The sequence below is a fragment of the Neoarius graeffei genome, chromosome 9 (genome assembly GCF_027579695.1).
Source record: "Neoarius graeffei isolate fNeoGra1 chromosome 9, fNeoGra1.pri, whole genome shotgun sequence".
NCBI lineage: Eukaryota > Metazoa > Chordata > Actinopteri > Siluriformes > Ariidae > Neoarius > Neoarius graeffei.
In genome coordinates this window covers 64,117,423-64,139,802 of record NC_083577.1, presented here as the reverse complement: position 1 = coordinate 64,139,802, position 22,380 = coordinate 64,117,423, and the positions used below count along the sequence as shown (strand labels likewise).

The 22,380-nt window shown below is 39.2% G+C and overlaps 1 protein-coding gene across 1 annotated transcript in view; it reads right to left on the bottom strand.

Annotated features, from left to right (window-relative positions):
* Nucleotides 1-398: 398 nt before the first annotated feature.
* Nucleotides 399-22,380, bottom strand: part of xirp2b (xin actin binding repeat containing 2b) — a 44,070-nt gene continuing 22,088 nt past the window's right edge. Inside the window, exons 7-9 of the mRNA XM_060930085.1 lie at nt 12,203-22,349; nt 2,651-2,781; nt 399-478 (exon numbers count right to left, since the gene is read on the bottom strand). Of these exons, the coding sequence (XP_060786068.1) occupies nt 2,690-2,781; nt 12,203-22,349 (10,239 nt within the window). The 3' untranslated portion in view covers nt 399-478; nt 2,651-2,689. The remainder of the gene's footprint in view (nt 479-2,650; nt 2,782-12,202; nt 22,350-22,380) is intronic.

Here is a 22,380-nt window from a genome sequence, read left to right as displayed (position 1 = left end):
CTGAGGTGCAGCTTTCATAATCACCCAGACAACCTTAATGTCTTATGGATGGGGTGTAATAATCTGTGATTCTTTCCATCACTGGTTTTTTGTAGATTTTGAAGACTCATTCTTGGGAGGCCACACTGGTTTTACTAACTGTATATCTTGGTCCATGGTAAAGGTCTTCTTTGGTGGGTCAGTGTGAGGGGGCCACACTAAACAATGTTTATTTAATTTGGGGGGCATTTGATCAGATTTTTCTTGTACCTTAGATACTTTTTCATCGATGTCTGACATAGAACTGAAGTTGCTTTGTGAAAGGGAATGTCTCCAGTCATGTTCTTCAGAAATGGCATTCATTAAATTTCCTCCATTCAGCAATTCTTTTTGAGACCTTTGTCCAAATCCTTTATCAAAATGTCCTTTAGATTTGAAGAGCTGCTTATAATGTGGTGGGCAGTATAAATGTCCATGGAGAGAGACGTAGTTTCCAAGGCTGTTGATTATTATAAAGAAGAAAAAAAAAATCACAGATCAAATGTCATCTCATATCACCATCAGTCATATACAGTGATGCTTGAAAGTTTGTGAACCCTTTAGAATGTTCTATATTTCTGAATAAATATGATCTAAAACATCATCAGATTTTCACACAAGTCCTATAAGTAGATAAAGAGAACCCAGTTAAACAAATGAGACAAAAATATTATACTTGGTCATTTATTTATTGAGGAAAATGATCCAATATTACATATCTGTGAGTGGCAAAAGTATGTGAACCTCAAGGATTAGCAGTTAATTTGAAGGTGAAAGTAGAGTCAGGTGTTTACAATCAATGGGATGACAATCAGGTGTGAGTGGGCACCCTGTTTTATTTAAAGAACAGGGATCTATCAAAGTCTGATCTTCAGAACACATGTTTGTGGAAGCGTATCATGGCACGAACAAAGGAGATTTCTGAGGACCTCAGAAAAAGCGTTGTTAATGCTCATCACGCTGGAAAAGGTTACAAAACCATCTCTAAAGAGTTTGGACTCCACCAATCTACAGTCAGACAGATTGTGTACATCCATCCATCCATTATCTTTAGCTGCTTATCCTACACAGGGTCACAGGCAGGTTGGAGCCTATCTCAGCTAACTATGGGCGAGAGGTGGGGTACATCCTGGACAAGTCGCCAGGTCAACACAGGGCTGACACATAGAGACAAACAACCATTCACACCTACGATCAATTTAGAGCCACCAGTGAGCCTAAACTGCATGTCTTTGGAATGTGGGGGAAAATGGCGCACCAGGAGGAAACCCACACAGACACGGGGAGAACATGCAACCTCCACACAGAAAGGCCCTCACCGGTCGCTGGGCTCGAACCCAGAACCTTCTTGTTGTGAGGCAACAGGGCTAACCACTACACCACCGTACAGCCCGCAGATTGTGTACAAATGGAGGAAATTCAAGACCATTGTTACCCTACCCAGGAGTGGTCGACCAACAAAGATCACTCTAAGAGCAAGGCATGTAATAGTCGGCGAGGTCACAAAGGACCCCAGGGTAACTTCTAAGCAACTGAAGGCCTCTCTCACATTGGCTAATATTAATGTTCATGAGTCCACCATCAGGAGAACACTGAACAACTATGGTGTGCATGGCAGGGTTGTAAGGAGAAAGCCACTGCTCTCCAAAAAGAACATTGCTGCTCATCTGCAGTCTGCTAAAGATCACGTGGACAAGCCAGAATGCTATTGGAAAAATGTTTAGTGGACGGATGAGACCAAAATAGAACTTTTTGGTTTAAATGAAAAGCATTATGTTTGGAGAAAGGAAAACACTGCATTCCAGCATAAGAACCTTATCCCATCTGTGAAACATGGTGGTGGTAGTATCATGGTTTGGGCCTGTTGTGGTGCATCTGAGCCAGGACAACTTGCCATCATTGATGGAACAATTAATTCTGAATTATACCAGCAAATTCTAAAGGAAAATGTCAGGATATCTGTCCATGAACTGAATCTCAAGAGAAGGTGGGTCATGCAGCAAGACAACGACCATAAGCACACAAGTCGTTCTACCAAAGAATGGTTAAAAAAGAATAAAGTTAATGTTTCGGAATGGCCAAGTCAAAGTCCTGACCTTAATCCAATCAAAATTTTGTGGAAGGACCTGAAGCGAGCAGTTCATGTGAGGAAACCCACCAACATCCCAGAGTTGAAGCTGTTCTGTACAGAGGAATGGGCTAAAATTCCTCCAAACCGGTGTGCAGGACTGACCAACAGTTACCAGAAACATTTAGTTGCAGTTATTGCTGCACAAGGGGGTCACACCAGATACTGAAAGCAAAGGTTCACATACATTTGCCACTCACAGATATGTAATATTGGCTCATTTTCCTCAATAAATAAATGACTAAGTATAATATTTTGTCTCATTTGTTTAACTGGGTTCTCTTTATCTACTTTTAGGATTTGTGTGAAAATCTGATGATATTTTAGGTCATATTTATTCAGAAATATAGAAAATACTAAAGGTTGACAAACTTTCAAACACCACTGTACACTGCACTTATCATAGTAATTACATGTATTTTTATAATTCACACTATACAGGTTAGTCAAACTTTTCAAGATTTTAAAGTCATACGACAGTGTGTAAACAACAATATGGCATACCTTAATTTATTGTTGCAGTGTTCACAGAAGAAACAGGATTTATGGAACTTCTTTTTGTCTGCTATCAGACCCTCCATGGGATACACTCTCTTCCGACATACTGTGCACAGCTCCGACTTTGGAACTCGAATCTGAAAAGAGACGAACAAAACATAGTGAGTTAAACAAGTTAGTTTGCTTTCTGAGTCTTAGGTATCCACAGTGCTGGATGATAAGACAAACTAAAGAAATGCAACTAATTATAAAACGAAATGTTTACGGGAATATGCATACATTTTGAATAGTCTGTAAATATAGACTTGACTTCATTGAGGCATATGGTATAGACTAGCACTTTCTAAGCAGAAACATGAAAATGTTTCAGAATAGACAGTAGTATGTGTAAGTTTTGAGATACAGTGGTGCTTGAAAGTTTGTGAACCCTTTAGAATTTTTTATATTTCTGCCTAAATATGATCTAAAACATCATCAGATTTTCACATAAGTCCTAAAAGTGGATAAAGAGAACCCAGTTAAACAAATGAGACAGAAATATTATACTTGGTCATTTATTTATTGAGGAAAATTATCCAATATTACATATCTATGAGTGGCAAAAGTATGTGAACCTTTGCTTTCAGTATCTGGTGTGACTCCCTTGTGCAGCAATAACTGCAAGTAAATGTTTTTGGTAACTGTTGATCAGTCCTGCACACCAGCTTGGAGGAATTTTAGCCCATTCCTCTGTACAGAACAGCTTCAACTCTGGGATGTTGGTGGGTTTCCTCACATGAACTGCTCACTTCAGGTCCTTCCACAACATTTCGATTGGATTAAGGTCAGGACTTTGACTTGGCCATTCAAAAACATTAACTTTATTCTTCTTTAACCATTCTTTGGTAGAATGACTTGTGTGCTTAGGGTCGTCTTGCTGCATGACCCACCTTCTCTTGAGATCCAGTTCATGGACAGATGTCCTGACATTTTCCTTTAGAATTTGCTGGTATAATTCAGAATTCATTGTTCCATCAATGATGGCAAGCCATCCTGGCCGATGCAACAAAACAGGCCCAAACCATGATACTACTACCACCATGTTTCACAGATGGGATAAGGTTTTTATGCTGGAATGCAGTGTTTTCCTTTCTCCAAACATTACGCTTCTCATTTAAACCAAAATGTTCTATTTTGGGCTCATCCGTCCACAAAACATTTTTCCAATAGCATTCTGGCTTGTCCACGTGATCTTTAGCAGACTGCAGATGAGCAGCAATGCTCTTTTTGGAGAGTAGTGGCTTTCTCCTTACAACCCTGCCATGCACACCATTGATGTTCAGTGTTCTCCTGATGGTGGACTCATGAACATTAACATTAGCCAATGCGAGAGAGGCCTTCAGTTGCTTAGAAGTTACCCTGGGGTCCTTTGTGACCTCTCCGACTATTACGCACCTTGCTCTTGGATTGATCTCTGTTGGTCGACCACTCCTGGGGAGGGTAACAATGGTCTTGAATTTCCTTCCTTTGTACACAATCTGTCTGACTGTGGATTGATGGAGTCCAAACTCTTTAGAGATGGTTATGTATCCTTTTCCAGTGTAATGAGCATCAACAACTCTTTTTCTGAGGTCCTCAGAAATCTCCTTTGTTCGTGCCATGATACGCTTCCACAAACGTGTTGTGAAGATCAGACTTTGATAGATCCCTGTTCTTTAAATAAAACAGGGTGCCCACTCACCTGATTGTCATCCCATTGATTGAAAACACCTGACTCTAATTTCACTTTCAAATTAACTGCTAATCCTAGAGGTTCACATACTTTTGCCACTCACAGATATGTAATATTGGATCATTTTCCTCAATAAATAAATGACCAAGTATAATATTTTTGTCTCATTTGTTTAACTGGGTTCTCTTTATCTACTTTTAGGACTTGTGTGAAATTCTGATGATGTTTTAGGTCATATTTATGCATAAATATAGAGAATTCTTAAGGGTTCACAAACTTTCAAGCACTACTGTTCATAGGATTTTATTAAATATCTGCCGTAATAGTTGCAATGATTTTTTTTTAGTATAAAAATGTTCTAAATTGTCCTTGAAGATTATTCAAGTACAGTATCTTGCAAAAGTATTCATCCCCCTTTGTGTTTGTCCTGTTTTGTCGCATTACAAGCTGGAATTAAAATTGATTTTTGGGGGGTTAGCACCATTTGATTTACACAACATGCCTACCACTTTAAAGGTGCAAATTGTTGCTTTATTGTGACACAAACAATAATGAAGATGAAAAAACAGAAATCTGGAGTGTGGATAGATATTCACCCCCTTTTGTATGAAACCCCTAAATAAGGGCTGGTTCAACTAATTCACATCATAAGTCACATAATAAGTTGATTAAGAGCCACCTGTGTGCAATCAAAGTGTCACATGATCTGTCACATGATGTCTGTATAAATCAACCTGTTCTGGAAGGACCCTGACTCTGCAACACTACTAAAAAAGCAACATGAAAACCAAGGAGCACTCCAAACAGGTCAGAGACAAAGTTGTGAAGAAGTATGTATTGGGGTTGGGTTATAAAAAATATCTCAGGGAGCACCATTAAATCCATCCATCCATCCATCCATCCATCCATTATCTGTAGCCGCTTATCCTGTTCTACAGGGTTGCAGGCAAGTTGGAGCCTATTCCAGCTGACTATGGGCGAGAAGTGGGGTACACCCTGGACAAGTCACCATTAAATCCATTATCGCAAAATGGATTTAAATTTGCTATAATGGATTTATTGAATATGTCACCACGACCAACCTGACAAGAGAAGACTGCCCACCTAAACTCACAGACCGGGTAAGCAGGGCATTAATCAGAGATGCAACAAAGACACCAAAGATGTCTTTGATGGAGGAGCTGCAAAGATCCACAGCGGAGATGGGAGTATCTGTCCATAGGACCACTTTAAGCCATACACTCCACAAAGCTGGGCTTTATGGAAGAGTGGCCAGAAAAAAGTAATTGCTTAAGAAAACATGTTTGGAGTTTGCCTAACAGCATGTGGCAGACTGCCCAAACACATGGAAGAAAATTCTCTGGTCAAATGAGACTAAAACTGAACTTTTTGGCCATCATGGGAAATGCCACATGTGGTGCAAACCCAACACTTCCTATCACCCTAAAAACACCATTATTACAGTGAAGCATGGTGGTGGCAGTCATGCTGTGTGGATATTTTTCATCTGCAGGAATAGGAAAGCTGGTCAGGACTGAAGGAAAGACGGATGGCACTAAATACAGGGCAATTCTGGAGGAAAACCTGTTTGAGTCAGCCAGAGGTTTGAGACTGGGACGAAGGTTCACATTCCAGCAGGACAATGACCCTACTACTGCTAAAGCTACACTGGAGTGGTTTAACCCTTTGGTGACTGACCCCTTGAAAATGGTTCCTCCAGGAACCATGACATTTCAGTTGTCAAGACAATGGAAAAACTAAAATACAAATACAAGAGCATTTTGTTTTGTGCACAAGAGCATTGTGACGTATCTTTCTGTTTTTGTATTTTAGTTTTTCCGTTGTCTTGACAACTGAAATGTCATCGTTCCTGGAGGAACCATTTTCAAGGGGTCAGTCACCAAAGGGTTAAAGGTAAACATTTAAATGTCTTGAAATTACCTAATCAAAGCCCAGACCTCAATGCATTTGAGAATCTGTGGCATAACTTGAGGATTGCTGTACATCATCAACGCAACTCATCTAACCTGAAGGAGTTGGAGCAGTTTTGCCTTGAGGAATGGGCAAAAATCCCAGTGGCTAGATGTGCTAAACGAATAGAGACATACCCCAAGAGATTTGCAGTTGTAATTGCAGCAAAAGGTGGCTCTACAAAGTAGTGACTTTTTTTTTTTTGGGGGGGGGATTTGAATACCTATGCACACTCCAAATTTCTGTTGTTGTTTTTTTCCATCTTAATTATTATTTGTTTTACAATAAAACAACAATTTTTCCCTTTAAAGTTGTAGGCATGTTGTGTAAATCAAATGGTACTAACCCTCCAAAAATCCATTTTAATTCTCGTTTGTAACGTGACAAAACAGGACAAACACCAAAGAAGACGAATACTTTTGCAAGACACTGTACATGTCTGACTTGATCCATCAATTAGAATCAGATTTAAAAGTTATTAGCAGGAAAAAAAAATCTCACATTTAACATTCAGTAAGTGTTTGGAGTTCTGCTCTTTTTGTTCTCTCTGTCCTCTTATATCTCTTCTCTGGTTAAGTTATTTAAGATTTGCTGAATGTAATTAGTTTGAAAAGTTTTTTTGTTCATCTTTTTTTCCAAACTGATCATATCACTGTGTCCTCATTAAAATGAAGTGGAGATGAATGAGGTCATTAAAAATGGCTCTTCCAACTAAGCAGCAAACAAAATGCTAAACTAATAAGTGTACTCCTTTGCTTCAAGGGAAGATTGTGTCATGCAATTTAAGTATTGAATGTCACTAATTGTCTTCCTCTGGAAGCATGTTGAAATGGCAATACTATATGCGAGATAAAGCTTGAAAACAGATGAATTAAATCAACTCTAGGCATGCAGGAATCCACTTAGTTGTGAACTGTTAAATACAATGAGGGGAAATATGTATTCAGACACTATAGATGACTTGCAACCATGTGATCAAAATGTGCTACATCACGAGCGTCCGCCATGATGGTGGATATACAAAGCAACTAGGATGGCAGCTGCTGAAAGTGTGTCTGTAAAAAATGCTGAATTTTCTCAGTATTACCACGATTTGAATGATCGAGCAAAGATAGATATGTGTGGTTTTGACCCATATTATTTAAAAAAGTTAGGCTTTTCTGAAGATAAGACGCTTCTACCGACCATCGAGTACGAATACAGGTAATTTCGTTCCAAGTCTTTTTCATAAGCACTATTAATTATTTTATATTTCAGGTATTTGTTTATTTGAAAAAAGCAGGAACTCTCAATGGAATTTGACTGAAGTAAAACACATTTTTGTAAAGCAAATGAGTGCCATAGTATAGATCATATTAAATCTTTAGGCGCAGAGCAGCACTCTTGCGGGGGTTTCGTTCGCGAATCTGGGCCAAAGCACGGTCCTCCCGACCCAAGACCATGCTCTTTCCAAGGGGGAAGCTTAGAGGGAGGTGCCAGTCAAATTTGGCTTCGCTGCAAGCTCCGTTGGCAGAGTTATTAATTTTTAAAGCCTGCTGGATCATGTTAAATCTTTAGGCGCCGAGCAGCGCTCTCACAGGGCTCTCATTCATGAACACCGGAATACCTGAAATATAAAATAATTGATCGTGCATCTGAAAAAGACTTTGGACGGAATGTCTTAACTATTGGACCAAATGGTCACTGGACGAAGTGTCCTGATTCCCTCGTCTCCTCTCCGTACTAAGCCTCAGAGTTTCCTTGCCCTCTTTCCAAATCACGGATGGAATTCTAAAAAATCGGAACATGCCATGGTCATGAGTACCGTTGTGACCACAACCATATACAGCACAAAGATATGGCATAACTAAAAGAACACTTAAAGCAGTGGAAAAACAAAGAGTTGTGCATGCATGACTATGTTTTGTATGGAATGTTGCTTGACCCCTCATTTGTATATCCACCAACATGGCCAACATCCAGGTTTCTATTTTGCTTTGACGCCACTTGCAAGTCAAGGATTGTTTTGTTATTTAATATACACCTGTACATATATCCACTTATATTTACACAGATAATGTATTTTGACTTTGTCTTGTAAATGTTAACAAAAAAGTATGCATTTGTAAGCATAAACAAAAAAATAGTATGTTTAAAGGTTTTTTTTAATCAAAACATATATGTCAAGGTTGCATATGTAAATATAAATCAAGGTCTAGATATAAATGCTGGGGGGGACATCTCATGCAAATTGCATGTGGTGCCATTATAAAAGTTGTTGCCATCGTTGGTAAGATTTCATGCACCAAGTAACAATTGTGATGAAGGTGAAGGAGCTTCTTAAAATTCTCAGGGACAGCGTTATTAAACAAAACTTGAAAGGAAAAAGCCACAGAGCCATAAAAAAGACCTTAAACATCCTTGTCAACACAACTGGCTTGATAATATGCAAGTGAAAATTTCATGGAACTACAAATAATCATCTCTGGACAAATGAGGCATACACTCTTTCATGATAAGAAAGCCAAGAAAAAAGCCAGTAGTCATTCAAAAAGAGTTGCAGGATGACCTGAAAGCAGCAGGAACAACAGTTAGATAGAGAACAATAAGCAATGAACTTCACCAAAATTACCTTCATTCCTACAACCCATGCATAACTCATCTGCTAAAAAACAAAGCAATATACAACAGACACTGTTCAGACAAAACAAAAATAGAAGTCTTTTGCAGTAAGTCAGCTCATCATGCTTGGTGAAAGAAGGGATGTGCATTTGATCCCAAGAAAGGGAAGTACAGAGATGGGAACATCATGATATGGATCTGCTTCTTTGCAACTAGGACATTTCACATCAGTGAAGAAAACATTAATGGAGTATCGTAGCAGAAGCTTTTAGAGGAGAATTTTATCTCATCAGCCAGGTCACTGAATCTCCCAAGAAGATGGATGTTTCAACAAGACAATGACCCCAAACAGCCAAAATAACTCAACAAGGCCTTTCCAATGTTGAATCCCAATGAAAATTTATGGAGGTTTTGAAATTGTGAGTCCATCAGTAGAACCCTCATAACCTTGAGGAGTTGAAGACAATTTGCCAAGAACGATGAGCCATAATTGAACCACAATGCTGCAAAAAAAATCTAACCATAGATATCTCAAATATGTAATTGCCAACAACAGATTTGCAACAAAGTGCTAATTTTGTAAATCTGTGGTGTCTGAATACTTTTTTCCTGATCAGGTTTTTTTTTTTTTTAACTCTTTCACAAGTGTTCCATTTCATTGGTGGAATGGAAATTGACTTATCAGACATTTTCAATCAGTATAAATAAATTAATTATTTTATCATAATAAAATTATGATAATCTGGCATAAGATTAGTCAGGACACTGTTGGGTTTCTGTGTGTAAAGTCTTATGACTCTGTGTTTCGCTGCTGGTGAGCAGGCGATAAGAGGTGTGCAAGCCCCCTGCTCTGGGCTGAACAAACAATTGGACAAACATTTATCTCTGTACCAATGTTATTGTGAAGAGGTGTGAATACACCTCTTCACAATAACATTGGTACAGAGATAAATTGGACAAGAAAAAAAAGTAAAACCGTGTAAAACACCTTTACAACTTCCACAAAAAAATAACATTTAAACCTAGTAAAATAAATAGCAACAACTAGAAATCTGAAATTGTCACTGACAATTTTGAGTCTTCATCTGTTTCAAACATAAGATAACGTTAATGTTAACAGCCTTTTGCCGAGCGACAATCGCCTCACACCAAGTGCCATTTACCTCACAACATTTACCTAGCGCCTAAAGCTGTCTAAGGATTTGAATTGCCTTGCGCCAAGCGACATTCACCTAGCGTATCACTCCACAGATAGTTTCTCCAACACAGACATGCAGTTCTGTAATGTTCCTCTTCTTACAATAGATTTACACTACATCCAATCTACATTTTCACTGCACTATTTACCAGTTACACTTTTTAAAAGCCTGACGAGAACTTCTCTTCTTACATATTGACAACCAAACCTGATACAGTTCTCTTTTTAAAGAGAACTTTCTTGTTCTGTATCATTTTATAGAAACTCCATCTGATTGCCATTTATTTCCATTACAATATGCACTGAAGATTGTGTTTACTCCCTAAAGTATATGTACATGTAAACAGCTGATGAAATTAGTGCATTAAAAACTGAAAATGACTTATCTGACCTCGGAAAGTAGGTCAAATCCGACAGTTGATTCAGGTAGACTGGGTGTATATTTGGGGTAGTTTACTATAGCATGTTATCATCCAAAAACATTTCATGGTGAAAATTAAATTTTTGTCTATTTTGATAGTTTTTCAGACTTCTGAACTGGACCTAGACCTGAAAATATTACAGAAACATGCAATTTGACAGTAAGAATAGAAAGAGAATATGTAAATTATATATGTAAATAATACATTTCATTGATGTAGAGGTAATAGTTTAGGCTAAAAGTAGAGAAAACACCAATGCAAAGTTTTAAGCGATAACCGTCACATTTGGGAATTTTTGTAATTTTTACAGATAGCTTTTGATAAAATATATCAATTTGTCAATAATCTACAAAAGAATATGCACTAAAGAAAAAAATACAAGGTCATTATATGTAAATGTTAAACTATTTATATGATTTTTTTTTTAAATAGTACAATCAGAAACAGAAAAGAACCTTTTTGACCTCTAAAAGTAGGTCAAAAGTCAAATTTGACACTTGATTCTGGTAGAATGGGCACATGTTTGGGGTAGTTTACAATAGCAAATTATAAGCCAAAATCAATTTTTCATGGCGAAATGGCTATATTGACCTTTTTTGGGAACACACAAAATACATTAAATTCAATTTTTCGAAAACAGATAAAGACTTCTTTACCAAAGAAGAACCTGCACTGGTTCAGAGCAAATGACAACTTTTGGTGCCATTGGTGTTTTTGAACATGTTGTGTTTTTGGCTATTTAGGAAACAAACTGTTTTCGACCGCGGTCCAGAACGCATCACTTTCCACTTGACTTGCTTTGAAGCTTTTTGCATAGGAAATGAGTGCATTGTTTGTTTGTCTAAAATCTTGGGGGAAATCAATATATCTGTAGTAGATAATGTAATAAATAAAATCACATTTTCAATAAAAAACACATAAAATATGCTCTGTGACCATGAAAAATAGGTCAAAGTCACTCATTTTGGGTCAGTGAACTTCCGCTGTCCATGGCTACCAGTGGTTAAAATTTCATCCAAAACAGAACAACTTTTGGAAGAAAAAATAAAATAAAAATAAATATCAATAAAAACAATAGTCTTCATCTATGAAAGACTATGAAAGAAGACTAACAACAACAACAAAAACTGAATACTTGAATGTCTACTTCCATATGAGTCATTAATCACTACAGTGGAGTGTGATATCACAAATAAATTCATTGTTAACCACGCCCTAAAATAGGCAGAAATTAAATTTTTGGCCTCTGGTAAAAAGAGTGAAACAAATCTTTGTTTATGTTTTTGAAGATAGATAGATAGATAGATAGATAGATAGATAGATAGATAGATAGATAGATAGATGTGTTTAGTTATTTTCGTAAGTACAAAGTCAACAGACAATTATGTGTGTAAATTTGAAGTGGATATATGTGCTGGAAGTATATTACAAAAATAACAAAAACAAGTGTGTGGACACTGATATTCCCTCAGTGTATATATGTATTCTGAGTACTGTATAGACATGCAGCATGGGTGTGTTTAATTATAGTCTGCTTTGCAGGCATTGATTCTACTTCAGCTTGCAGTTAGTTTCCAATCCTATCATGCACTGTTAGCATGTTTGTCAGTCACGGCAATCTCTCTTTAATCTGTTAGCCAGTTAGGTTCCCTCACCTGAGACACTGTAGCCTAGGCTTTTAAACACGTTTTCACTCTCAGTCCACATCTCGTGGAATTTTTTCAACAATTCTTCAGCAGAGGCTTCAGGGGATACCTTCACCTCTGGGGCCTTTTTCTTCACAGCATCAGCATAAGAGAATGGAACATGCTGTGAGAGAACACTCTCAGAATGTTTTGATACAGTTGTTGTGCTTCTTGTCCCAGTTATCTTTGTGCCAGCTTCATCGACAGTGGAGTAATGCTCTGTAATGTTTTTTGTCTCTGAAAAGCCACATGGACCAGCTGATTTTCCCAGCATTATATCTTTCAGCAGAGGCAGAGGTGATGTTTGCTGGGAGATCTGCTGGAATGTCTGTTGAGGCTCATGCTTTGAATCTTGAGGCGTGGTTTTGCCAACTCTTGACATCTGCTCCTCCTGTTTGCTTTTCTGTTCTTTCACAGAGGAACTTTGCTCAGCCATTTCAGAAATGTCTTTTACAACCTTGATGTTATAGTCTGGTTTATCTAGGGTTTCACTGTCAATGCCAGACTGATCTAGGATGTCAGTAGGTTCTTTACTGGTGTAAATCTTTGTATCTGGGCTCTCAAATTTGTTGACCAGTCCAGATAAGTCCAGCTTGAGAAAACCTGGTTCTTCCTCTGGTACTTTAGTTTCACCATCTTCTCTATCCACTTCCACTTTAGCCTCTTCCACTGAACATTCAGAGTCTTTACACTCTTTTAGAATCTTTCTATCCTCAGCAGGTTTAGAATCAATTCTGACTTGACAATGAAATGTGGATGGCACTTCCACAATCTCAGACTTCTTCCCTGTAACTGGCTCAGGATGACGCGGAGGATCATGTGAAGGTCTATGAGAAAGTTTAGCCCCTTCTTCTGAACATTCAGAGACTTTACGCTCTTTCAGAATCTTTCCTTCTTCAGGAGGCTTAGAAACCATTTTAATTTGACAATGAAACATGGATGGCACTTCCACAATCTCAGACTTCTTCCCTGTAACTGGATCAGGATGATGTGCAGGATCAGGTGAAGGTTTATGAGAAAGTTTAGCCCTTTCTTCTGAACCTTCAGAAACTTTATGCTCTTTCACAATGCTTCCTTCCTCAGGAGGCTTAGAATCCATTTTAATTTGACAGTGAAATGTGGATGGCACTTCCACAATCTCAGACTTCTTCCCCGTAACTGGCTCAGGATGATGTAAAGGATCAGGTGAAGGTCTATGAGAAAGTTTAGCCCCTTCTTCTGAACATTCAGAGACTTTACGCTCTTTCAGAATCTTTCCTTCTTCAGGAGGCTTAGAATCCATTTTAATTTGACAATGAAACATGGATGGCACTTCCACAATCTCAGACTTCTCCCCTGTAACTGGCTCAGGATGATGCAGAGGATCAGGTGAGGATCTATGAGAAAGTTTAGCCCCTTCTTCTGAACATTCAGAGACTTTACGCTCTTTCAGAATCTTTCCTTCTTCAGGAGGCTTAGAATCCATTTTAATTTGACAATGAAACATGGATGGCACTTCCACAATCTCAGACTTCTTCCCTGTAACTGGCTCAGGATGATGCAGAGGATCAGGTGAGGATCTATGAGAAAGTTTAGCCCCTTCCTCTGAACATTCAGAAACATTATGCTCTTTCAGAGTCCTTCCTTCCTCAGGAGGCTTAGAATCCATTTTAATTCGACAATGAAATGTGGGTGGCACTTCCACAGTCTCAGACTGCTTCCCTGTAACTGGCTGAGGATGATGTGCAGGATCAGGTGAGGGTCCACGAGAAAGTTTAGCTGTTGCTTCTCTGAGCCTTGTTAGACTGCTAGCTCTCCCAAGAGTGGGTGATGGAGATGCTCTGTTTAAACGTGATGTAGGTGTTTCAGACCTGCGTGGTGGAGGAGTAGGTGGCATTGGTGGAGGAGATGGCGCTACTTTTTGTGGTGACTCGGTTCTTCTTGTGGATTCAATGGTGATAAATGTGGGTGAGGGTGAGCGTATTTTTAATGAAGGTGATGGTGATCTGGGGTCAGGAGGATTTTTGCTCTTGCCTTGCTGCTTGCAACTTTCATGAATGATTTTTTTCTCCTCTACTTTCTTTTCTGTTTCAAATTTTCTGGAGTCTATTGTGATTTTTGAAATCCTTTGAGCAGCCTTACCCAAAATAATTTTTTCAGATGTAGCTTCACATTCATGTTTTTCAGTAGTTGCAACATTCCTTTTGACATTCATTAGTTTTACTTGAACAATATTTTGTACTTGAGCTACAATTTCTTTGAGTTTCTCCAAATTATGGTCATCTACACCTGTCACCAAGCTATTTTTTTCCTCTGGTCCAATAAACCACTCTGGGATTTCATTAACTAATGTCTTCACACTCTTGAAGTCCATTTTCTCTGTAACGTCCTGTAACTCTGAGATATAAGACAGCAACTTCTGAGCTTCTGCACATCTTTTTAATGCTTCTGTGCTCTCTGTCAAAGCCTTGGAAGGCTCCCTTTGTGTTGGCTCCCCTGTCACATTTATGCTTTCATCTTTAGATTTCTGTTGGCTGTCAACCTGTTCTTTCTTTTTCAGAGAAATCTTGGCCTGTTTTTGAGACTTTGCCATAGTGCCCCGTTGCTGCAAGCTTTGCTGAACTTTACTCTCTGTGCTGGTGATCTCTTTGTGCACTGCAGTGTGTTCTCCTTGAGTGGTTTTGTGGGTCTGCATCACTGCAAATTCCTCTTGTGTCTGATGAGATGTCAGAACTGGAGATTTTACCTTTGAGGCGTAGGCAGGCTGAGGAAGAGTAGCATTACTTTGTGTTTGCCCTTGGGCTTGTTGAGCTGTGTCCTTATCCTTCTTAGATTTAGCTTTCTTCTTTTTCTTTGGCGCAGCAAAACCATCCTCAACCTGCTTTTGTGTGGCCTGTTTCTCCACTTTAATCTCTGTAACTTTCTTTTCTCTGTTCTCTCTCACCTGGACATTTTCTGGTGCCACCTTTACCACTTGAGTTTGAGCTGCTGGCTTTGTTTCTGTGCCATCATCTTTCTTGCAGCCTTTCTTTGCTTTTTGAACCTTTTGCTCAGCTTCTTTAATTGCATTGTCAATCTTTACCTTTGTAGGTTTGCCCTGATCAGTGGACATCTTTCTCTGCCCTGTTTTTACAGAAATGTCAGTTTTCTTAATGTCCTCGACTGAAGATATTTCAGCCAAACTATTATTTACAATATCTTTCTTGACACTTTCTATCTCAACTGCACTACTCACAGCGTCATCTGTAGAGACAATTGGATGACCTTTATCTTCACCGAGTGCCAGTACATTTGTGGTTACCTGTGCAGTATTGCTAATGACCATTTCTGACTGTTTAACAGAAGTAGAGGTCACTTGCTGAATACTAGTTGTCAATGACCTGTTTTTTTTCTTCTTTTTAGATGTGGTAGGTGTAGTCTGCTGCTGAACCGTAGTGATTTGAGATGTCTGATTAGAGATAATGGACTGCTTAGCTGAGGAAATCATGGCAGCTTCAGAAGGAGATTTTTTATTTGTGGTAGAGATTAAAGGCTTGCTTGGTGGAGCTTCTGAATGTGCAGTATTCTTGGATGAATCATATACTTCTAAGTCTGATGTCATTTTGGTCACTTTATTTTCAGTTTTCTCTTGAGAGAAATCAAATGGTATGCCCTGTTCAGAATGTGCAGTGTTCTTGCCTCCTGAGGAAGGCATTTCAAGGACTGTGCTGACGGACTCATACATGTCAATTTCAAAGAGTGGTGAGCTCAATGATGTGTCGCTCTCCTTTTGCTGCTGTCTGTATTTTTGCTCAGCCTTAATTAATGGAGTTTTGAAATTACTTATCAGAGATTTGCTTTGTGGTGGTGGTGAATCTGGTGGAATGAAACCCAAGGGAGGATGTGGGGACTCAGGTGGCTCCCCTGAAATGGATGACTGGATCTCAGATGAGACCAGAGTTGATGAGACTGATGAAACCATACATTCTGTCTTCGCTGTGCTGATATTTTTCACTGTGTCAGTGTTTGTAGGCAGTTTCACAGCTGATCCGGAATGTATATCCATTTTGTCAAGATGTATGGCTGGTTCCAACTTTGGCACCATACACAGAACTGGAGCTTTGACTGGCTTTACAGTCAATTTGTTAGGCTTGCTTGGTGTTATATTAGGAATGAGGTCTAGCTCCATCTGAGTTGGAGGAGGGGGAAGGAATTCTTGTTCAATTGCAGGAGGTGGTGGAGTAGGAGGGGGAGGTAATTGGTCAGGATCTGATTTTATTGAGTCACAAGGAGGAGGACTGGGTGGTGGAGGAAGGTCATTATCACCCTGGATAACAGGAAGAGGGGTAGGAAAGGAAAGGCTACCATAATCTGGAGGAGGAGTTGGAGGAGCAGGGAAGTCAGGCTCAGGCACTGAAGATGGTAGAGATGGTACTGGAAAGCTTTGCTCTCTGTCTTTGGTTTTATCTAATTTTATTTTACCTTTAAGGTTTGTTTTGAGGTTGCGGAATTCAGTTTTTAAAGTTTTAACCTCATGAGTTTGTAATATTGTTTTATGTTCTAGTACAGTGTTTTTTGGTGTATGTGCACTGGTTGTGTTTTGAGTGACGTGTGTGTTTTTCCCTTGAGATTTGGCTTCACTTTGCACGGATTTGCTGGTTACAAGTTTTTGCACATTCATTGTCTGACTGTTTTTGGTTAAATTCTTCGCTTTACTGGCAGTTGACTGGATGTCTTGTTGAGAAGGAGGATGGGATTTTGCTTTGGGAACTTTTACTTTTCTCATCGGTTTTCTTCTGGGAATCTTTGGGCTTGTTTGTTGTGCTGTTTCTAGCAAGCATTTTATTGTGCCTTTAACATCCCCTTTTATCACCTCCTCTTTCTCTGACTGCACCTGCTCCTGTGTCTCATATAGTGATTTTATTGACAGCTTCACATCACCCTCTGTGCTGGCCCTGCGTTGCATTCTGGGAGATAAAGGAGGTTCTAATAAGAGCTGAATTGTCCCTTTCACATTTCCCTGGACTTCTAACTCTTGCTGGTAAACCTTGCGCTCATTAGAAGCTTCTTGTAGACTCTGCAAGGCTGAATTAATGTCACCTTTTACAATTTCATCTTTCTCCACTTCTCTCACTGCTCGTTTGGCTTCCTCCAGAGATTTTAATACACCTTTAATATCACCTGGGACTAAATCTTCGATAACAATTTCAACTTTAGCAGTAGCCAAGTCTTTCAGTGATTTCAATGCTCCTTTGATGTTGCCAGGGATTATTTCAGGCTTTTCTATCTCTTTAGGATGCATTTGGGCATCTTGTAGAGACTTGAGGGCAGTAGATATGTCACCTTTTACAATCTCCTCTTTCTCCAGAACAACTGACTGATTTATAGACTGTGCCAGTGAGTTCAGAGTGGCTCTTAAATCACCTCCTACTATTTCCTCTTTCTGAAGATGTTCAATTGAAGGCTCTGTCATGAAAACCTTCACTGTGGTATGGACATCACCAGGCACAATATCTTCCCTATCCACTAGGCGACAGATTTTAGCCTGATTACGCATAAGGCTTTGTTTTGTCCCTCTAATATCACCACCAACAATTTCTTCCTTTACTTGCTTACTTATTTCTATCTCATCATGCTCTGCTTGGAGCTGTTTCAGGTAGTCCAGAGCCCCAGACTCAATACAGGTTGAATAAAAGCTCACATTTCCCTTTTCTGTGTCATCTACCTTAATTTTAACAATCTGTTCTGTGTCTGGATTATAAATTTTTTCAAGACAACCTTTGACATTGCCTTTGATCACATCATCTTTTTCAATATTGATATTCTCTTGTTTATTAAAAAGAGAATATATAGTCATGCGAACATTTCCTTTTTCATCCTCTTGAATAAGAATGCCATGCTTGGCTGTGTTCTCTTCTTTCAGTAGATTGTTTATGGCTTCTTGAATGTCACCTCGAATAATTTCCTCTCTTTTTACATTAATGCCAGTCTCCTGGTTGAACAGCTGTTCCACAGTGCTACTGATATTTCCTCTTTCCTGTGCACTGATAACAATTCCATTTTCTTTGGTGTCATGCCTGTAAAGGAGATTCATCATGATGTTCTGCAAGTCTCCTTTGATAATTTCTTCCTTCTGAATCTCAGGGGGCTCTTTATTCATTAGATTATACTTAGCCATGCGCACATCCCCAATCTCATCAGCCTCTATTATAATCCCTTTGGATTCCACCATTTTGTGACAGTATAGCTCATTAAGAGTTTCTTTTATACTTTTACCAATGATTTCAGTTTTCACTGCACTGTTCACATTGAAATTAGGTAATGGAGTAGTCTCAAAAAGCCAAGTTGTTGTTTTGACATCTCCCTTGGGTATTTCTTCATGAATGAGCTGCTTAGTCTCCCCCTTTTCACTGATGCTATTGAGTGGATTTTTCTCAAAAAACCACACGGATTGTTTAACATCTCCTTTGACTTGTTCTTCCACAACAACTGTCTCCATTTGGTTTTCTGTGTTTTCCCCATGGATCTGATCAATGGTGTGAGTCTCAAACATCCACTTAGCTGCTCTCACATCACCTTTATGAATCTCACTCATGCTAACGGTACGGACTAACTTCTGTGACATCAAGTCAGATTCAAAGCGCTCTTTGTTTGCCTTGACATCGCCCCCTCGAATGTCTTCCACAGTTTTAAAAGACATTTGGCTATGGTCAGTAATCTTGTCAAGAGGTTGGGTTTCAAATTTCCATCTAGCAGAACTGACATCACCTTTTAGAACATCCTCTTCGGTAACAGCTTTGATTAGGTGGACTTCATCAGTATCTCTAATGGAATCAAGAGGCTTTGTTTCAAATAGCCAGCGGGTGCCTACGACATCCCCTTTCAGTATCTCTTCTTTTGTAAGTGTGGTCACCTCATGGTAATGTCCTTCTTTGTCCTGGATAGCATAAAGTGGCTGAGATTCAAACATTATTGAATAATTTTTAACGTCTCCTTTCTCCTCATCCTCACAGATTATTCTGTGCAGATTTTTCATCTCTAACTCAGAAGAAATCTCTTGTATTTTGTCTAAGGAACAGGTCTCAAAAATGAAACGGCCCTTATCCACATTGCCTCCCTGGATGTCAGTCACAGTGCGTGTCCCCTTTATTTCATCTGGGTTCTCATGGATTGTATCTATTGGATGGTTTTCAAAGAGCCATTTGCAGTTTCCAACATTTCCTTTCTTAATGTCCTCAGCCTGGTCTGACCTCAACTGGCGCATGAATTCCTCTGAGGTTGAAGTCATGACATCAGAGGACTGGTTCTCAAATATGTATTTCATTCGTGATACATCTCCAGACTGGATATCAATCTCAGTCACCTGCTTAAAAGTGCATCCATCCTCTCCAGTGATGTTTTCGATGTTCTCAGTCTCAAAGAGAAAGCAAGCCGTACGTACGTCTTTTCCCTGAATGTCGTCTTGTTTTACAGTGCATACTTTCAATACAGTCTCAGACTCATCTCGAATGGTATCAAGCGCTTGGGTTTCAAAGAGCCAGGTGCAGGTTTTAACATCACCTTTATAAACCTCATTACTTCCTTTTTCACTACTGAGCTCAACCTTTTCGTTCAGCGCATCCATCGGTTTGGTCTCAAATAGCCACTTACAGGTCTTTACATCACCTTTGACGATATCGGTTGTCTCTTTAATAAAACACTCTTCATCTTCAATATTGCTGAAGTATTTGATGGCATCAAGAGGCTGAGTTTCAAAAAGCCATTTAGCTGTTTTGACTGTACCTGTTTCAACCTCTTGCTGAGTAATCCCTTTAATGACTTGGTACTTTCTTATACTTTCATCAAACTGGTCAACGGGACAGGTTTCAAACATCCATTTACAGGTTTTCACATCTCCTTTCACAATCTCTTCACGCCTCACAGTTTTCACTTCATGATAGTGGCCTGAGCTATCCTGCATAGCATAAATTGGTGTAGATTCAAAAAACTCTTTGTTGGATTGTACAGAGCCTTTGGTCACACCTTCAACTTGAATCTTCTGACTTTCATCATGTCTGCTCATATCATATGTTTCAAAGATTTGCATGTAATTTGTTACATCCACTTTTTCAATATCCTCTACATTCACTGTTCTAGTTATTTCCTTTTTTTCATCCCTAATTTGTTCTAGTGGCTGGCTTTCAAACACCAGTTTCTGGTGTTGTACATCACCCTTCTCCTCTTCAGCTGTCACTCTTTTTTTGAGTTTCCCCACTTCTGCAAGTTCCTTCAACTCATCTTGGGGAACAGTTTCAAAAATTTGTCTGGCACTGTGAACATCCCCTCCAATAATTTCTTCAGTTGTCACAGGTCTGGCATTTGAATCATCCTTTAATGTGTCCATAGGTTGAGTCTCAAATACCCAGCAATTCCTGCGCACATCACCTTTGTAGCTTTCTTCATCTATCTGTTCAATGTTAATCATTTTCATCACTTCCTTCTTTTCCTCTCTGATATCATCAAGTCTCTGGTTTTCAAATAGCCATTTCTGATGTTTTACATCACCTTTCTCTTCTTCTGAAGCAGCTATTTTATTTAGCTTTCCCAGTCTATCATCCTCATTTTGTATGTTCTCTAGAGGTGGATTCTTCATCATCCATTGTTGGTGTCGTAGGTCCCCTCTGTCCTCATCATTTGCCACCATTTTCTTCAGCTTTCCCACCTCTAGCAGTTCTTTCAATCCTTCTGATGGTGCTGTTTCAAATAAATGCCTTACTGTTTGTACATCACCACCAATGATTTCAGTGGTGATGGGTCTGGAGTTGGAATTATCTTTTAGAGAATCCATGGGCTGAGTCTCAAACACCATGCATTGTTTACGAACATCAGTTCCAAGAATTTCCTCTTTCTGTTGCCTAAGTATCCTTTCCCACTCTTCATTTGAAGAGCTCAGCCTTTTTGTTTCAAATAACCATCTTCCTTGTTTCACATCATCTTTAATATTGTCTTCCAATGAAATACTGGAGATGAGTCTAACTTCGGAAAGGTCTTTGTTGAATTTTTCAAGAGGCTGTGTCTCAAAAAGCCACCGTGATGTTTTGATATCTCCTTTCTCTGTCTCTTCACGACGAACACAGGTAATTTCCACTATTTGACCTGAGTGCTCCCTTAAAACACACATACACTGGGTCTCAAAGTGCCAGACAGTTATCTTAACATCAGCTTTAATCTCTTCCATGACAGATTTCAGACTTAGAAGGTGCTTTTCATCCATGGTTTCAGTATCACCCAGATGATCTATTCCCTGATTTTCAAACATGTACTGCATAGATTTCACATTACAGTGGGTTGCTTCTTGTGTGAAGACAACCTCTTTGGTTTGCTCATCATCACCATGCATCTTATTCAGTGAATCCATTGGCTTTGTTTCAAACAACCAGGCTGCTGCACGAACATCTTTTTTACCTATTTCATTGTAAGAAGCTTTCTTTGCATAATAACTAGTGTCTAGTTCTAACATGGGTTGAGTCTCAAACAACAAAGCAGTGTTTTTTACATCACCTCTAGCTATGATCTCTTGCTGAACTACATTTCTGCTGTCCTCATCATCATCTGAACAGTTCTTAATGCAGTCCAGAGGTTTATTCTCAAACATCCAGCGCACAGACTGTACCTCCCCTCTCAGGATTTCATCCCATTCCAGATATTCTCTCTCTGGGCTCCTGTTCGGGCTACTGATGCTGTGTTCAAACTGGTGTATGGCATCCTGTACATCACCTACCATCTCCTCTTCCATGTCCATCTCATTTACCTCATTATATAAATCTTGCTCCAGGTCTTTCCTAACATCAGGGTGAATGTGCTTGCACAGGCGCTTCACTTCCATTAGTTCTCTCTGTTTACAGTATTGGTCTTTGTGAATGATGTGCTTCTTTGGGGGTGTTGATTCAGGGGGCTCTGGGAAATCTATGTCTTCAGAGAGATCCTCCAGTAAATCTGGTGGTGGAGGAGGTAAGTAATCCAAGTCTTCATCATTAGAAGGCACAAATCTTAAATGCCATGAATCTGTTCCAGAAGCTTCTACTGTTTCATTTGATAGGATGGATATGTCATCCATGAAAGCCTGATGGAATACATTTACATCTGAGGCCTGCTGAGAATGGGTGACTTTACGTTCAGTCTTTTATAGGGAAAGAAAATGTGATTGTATT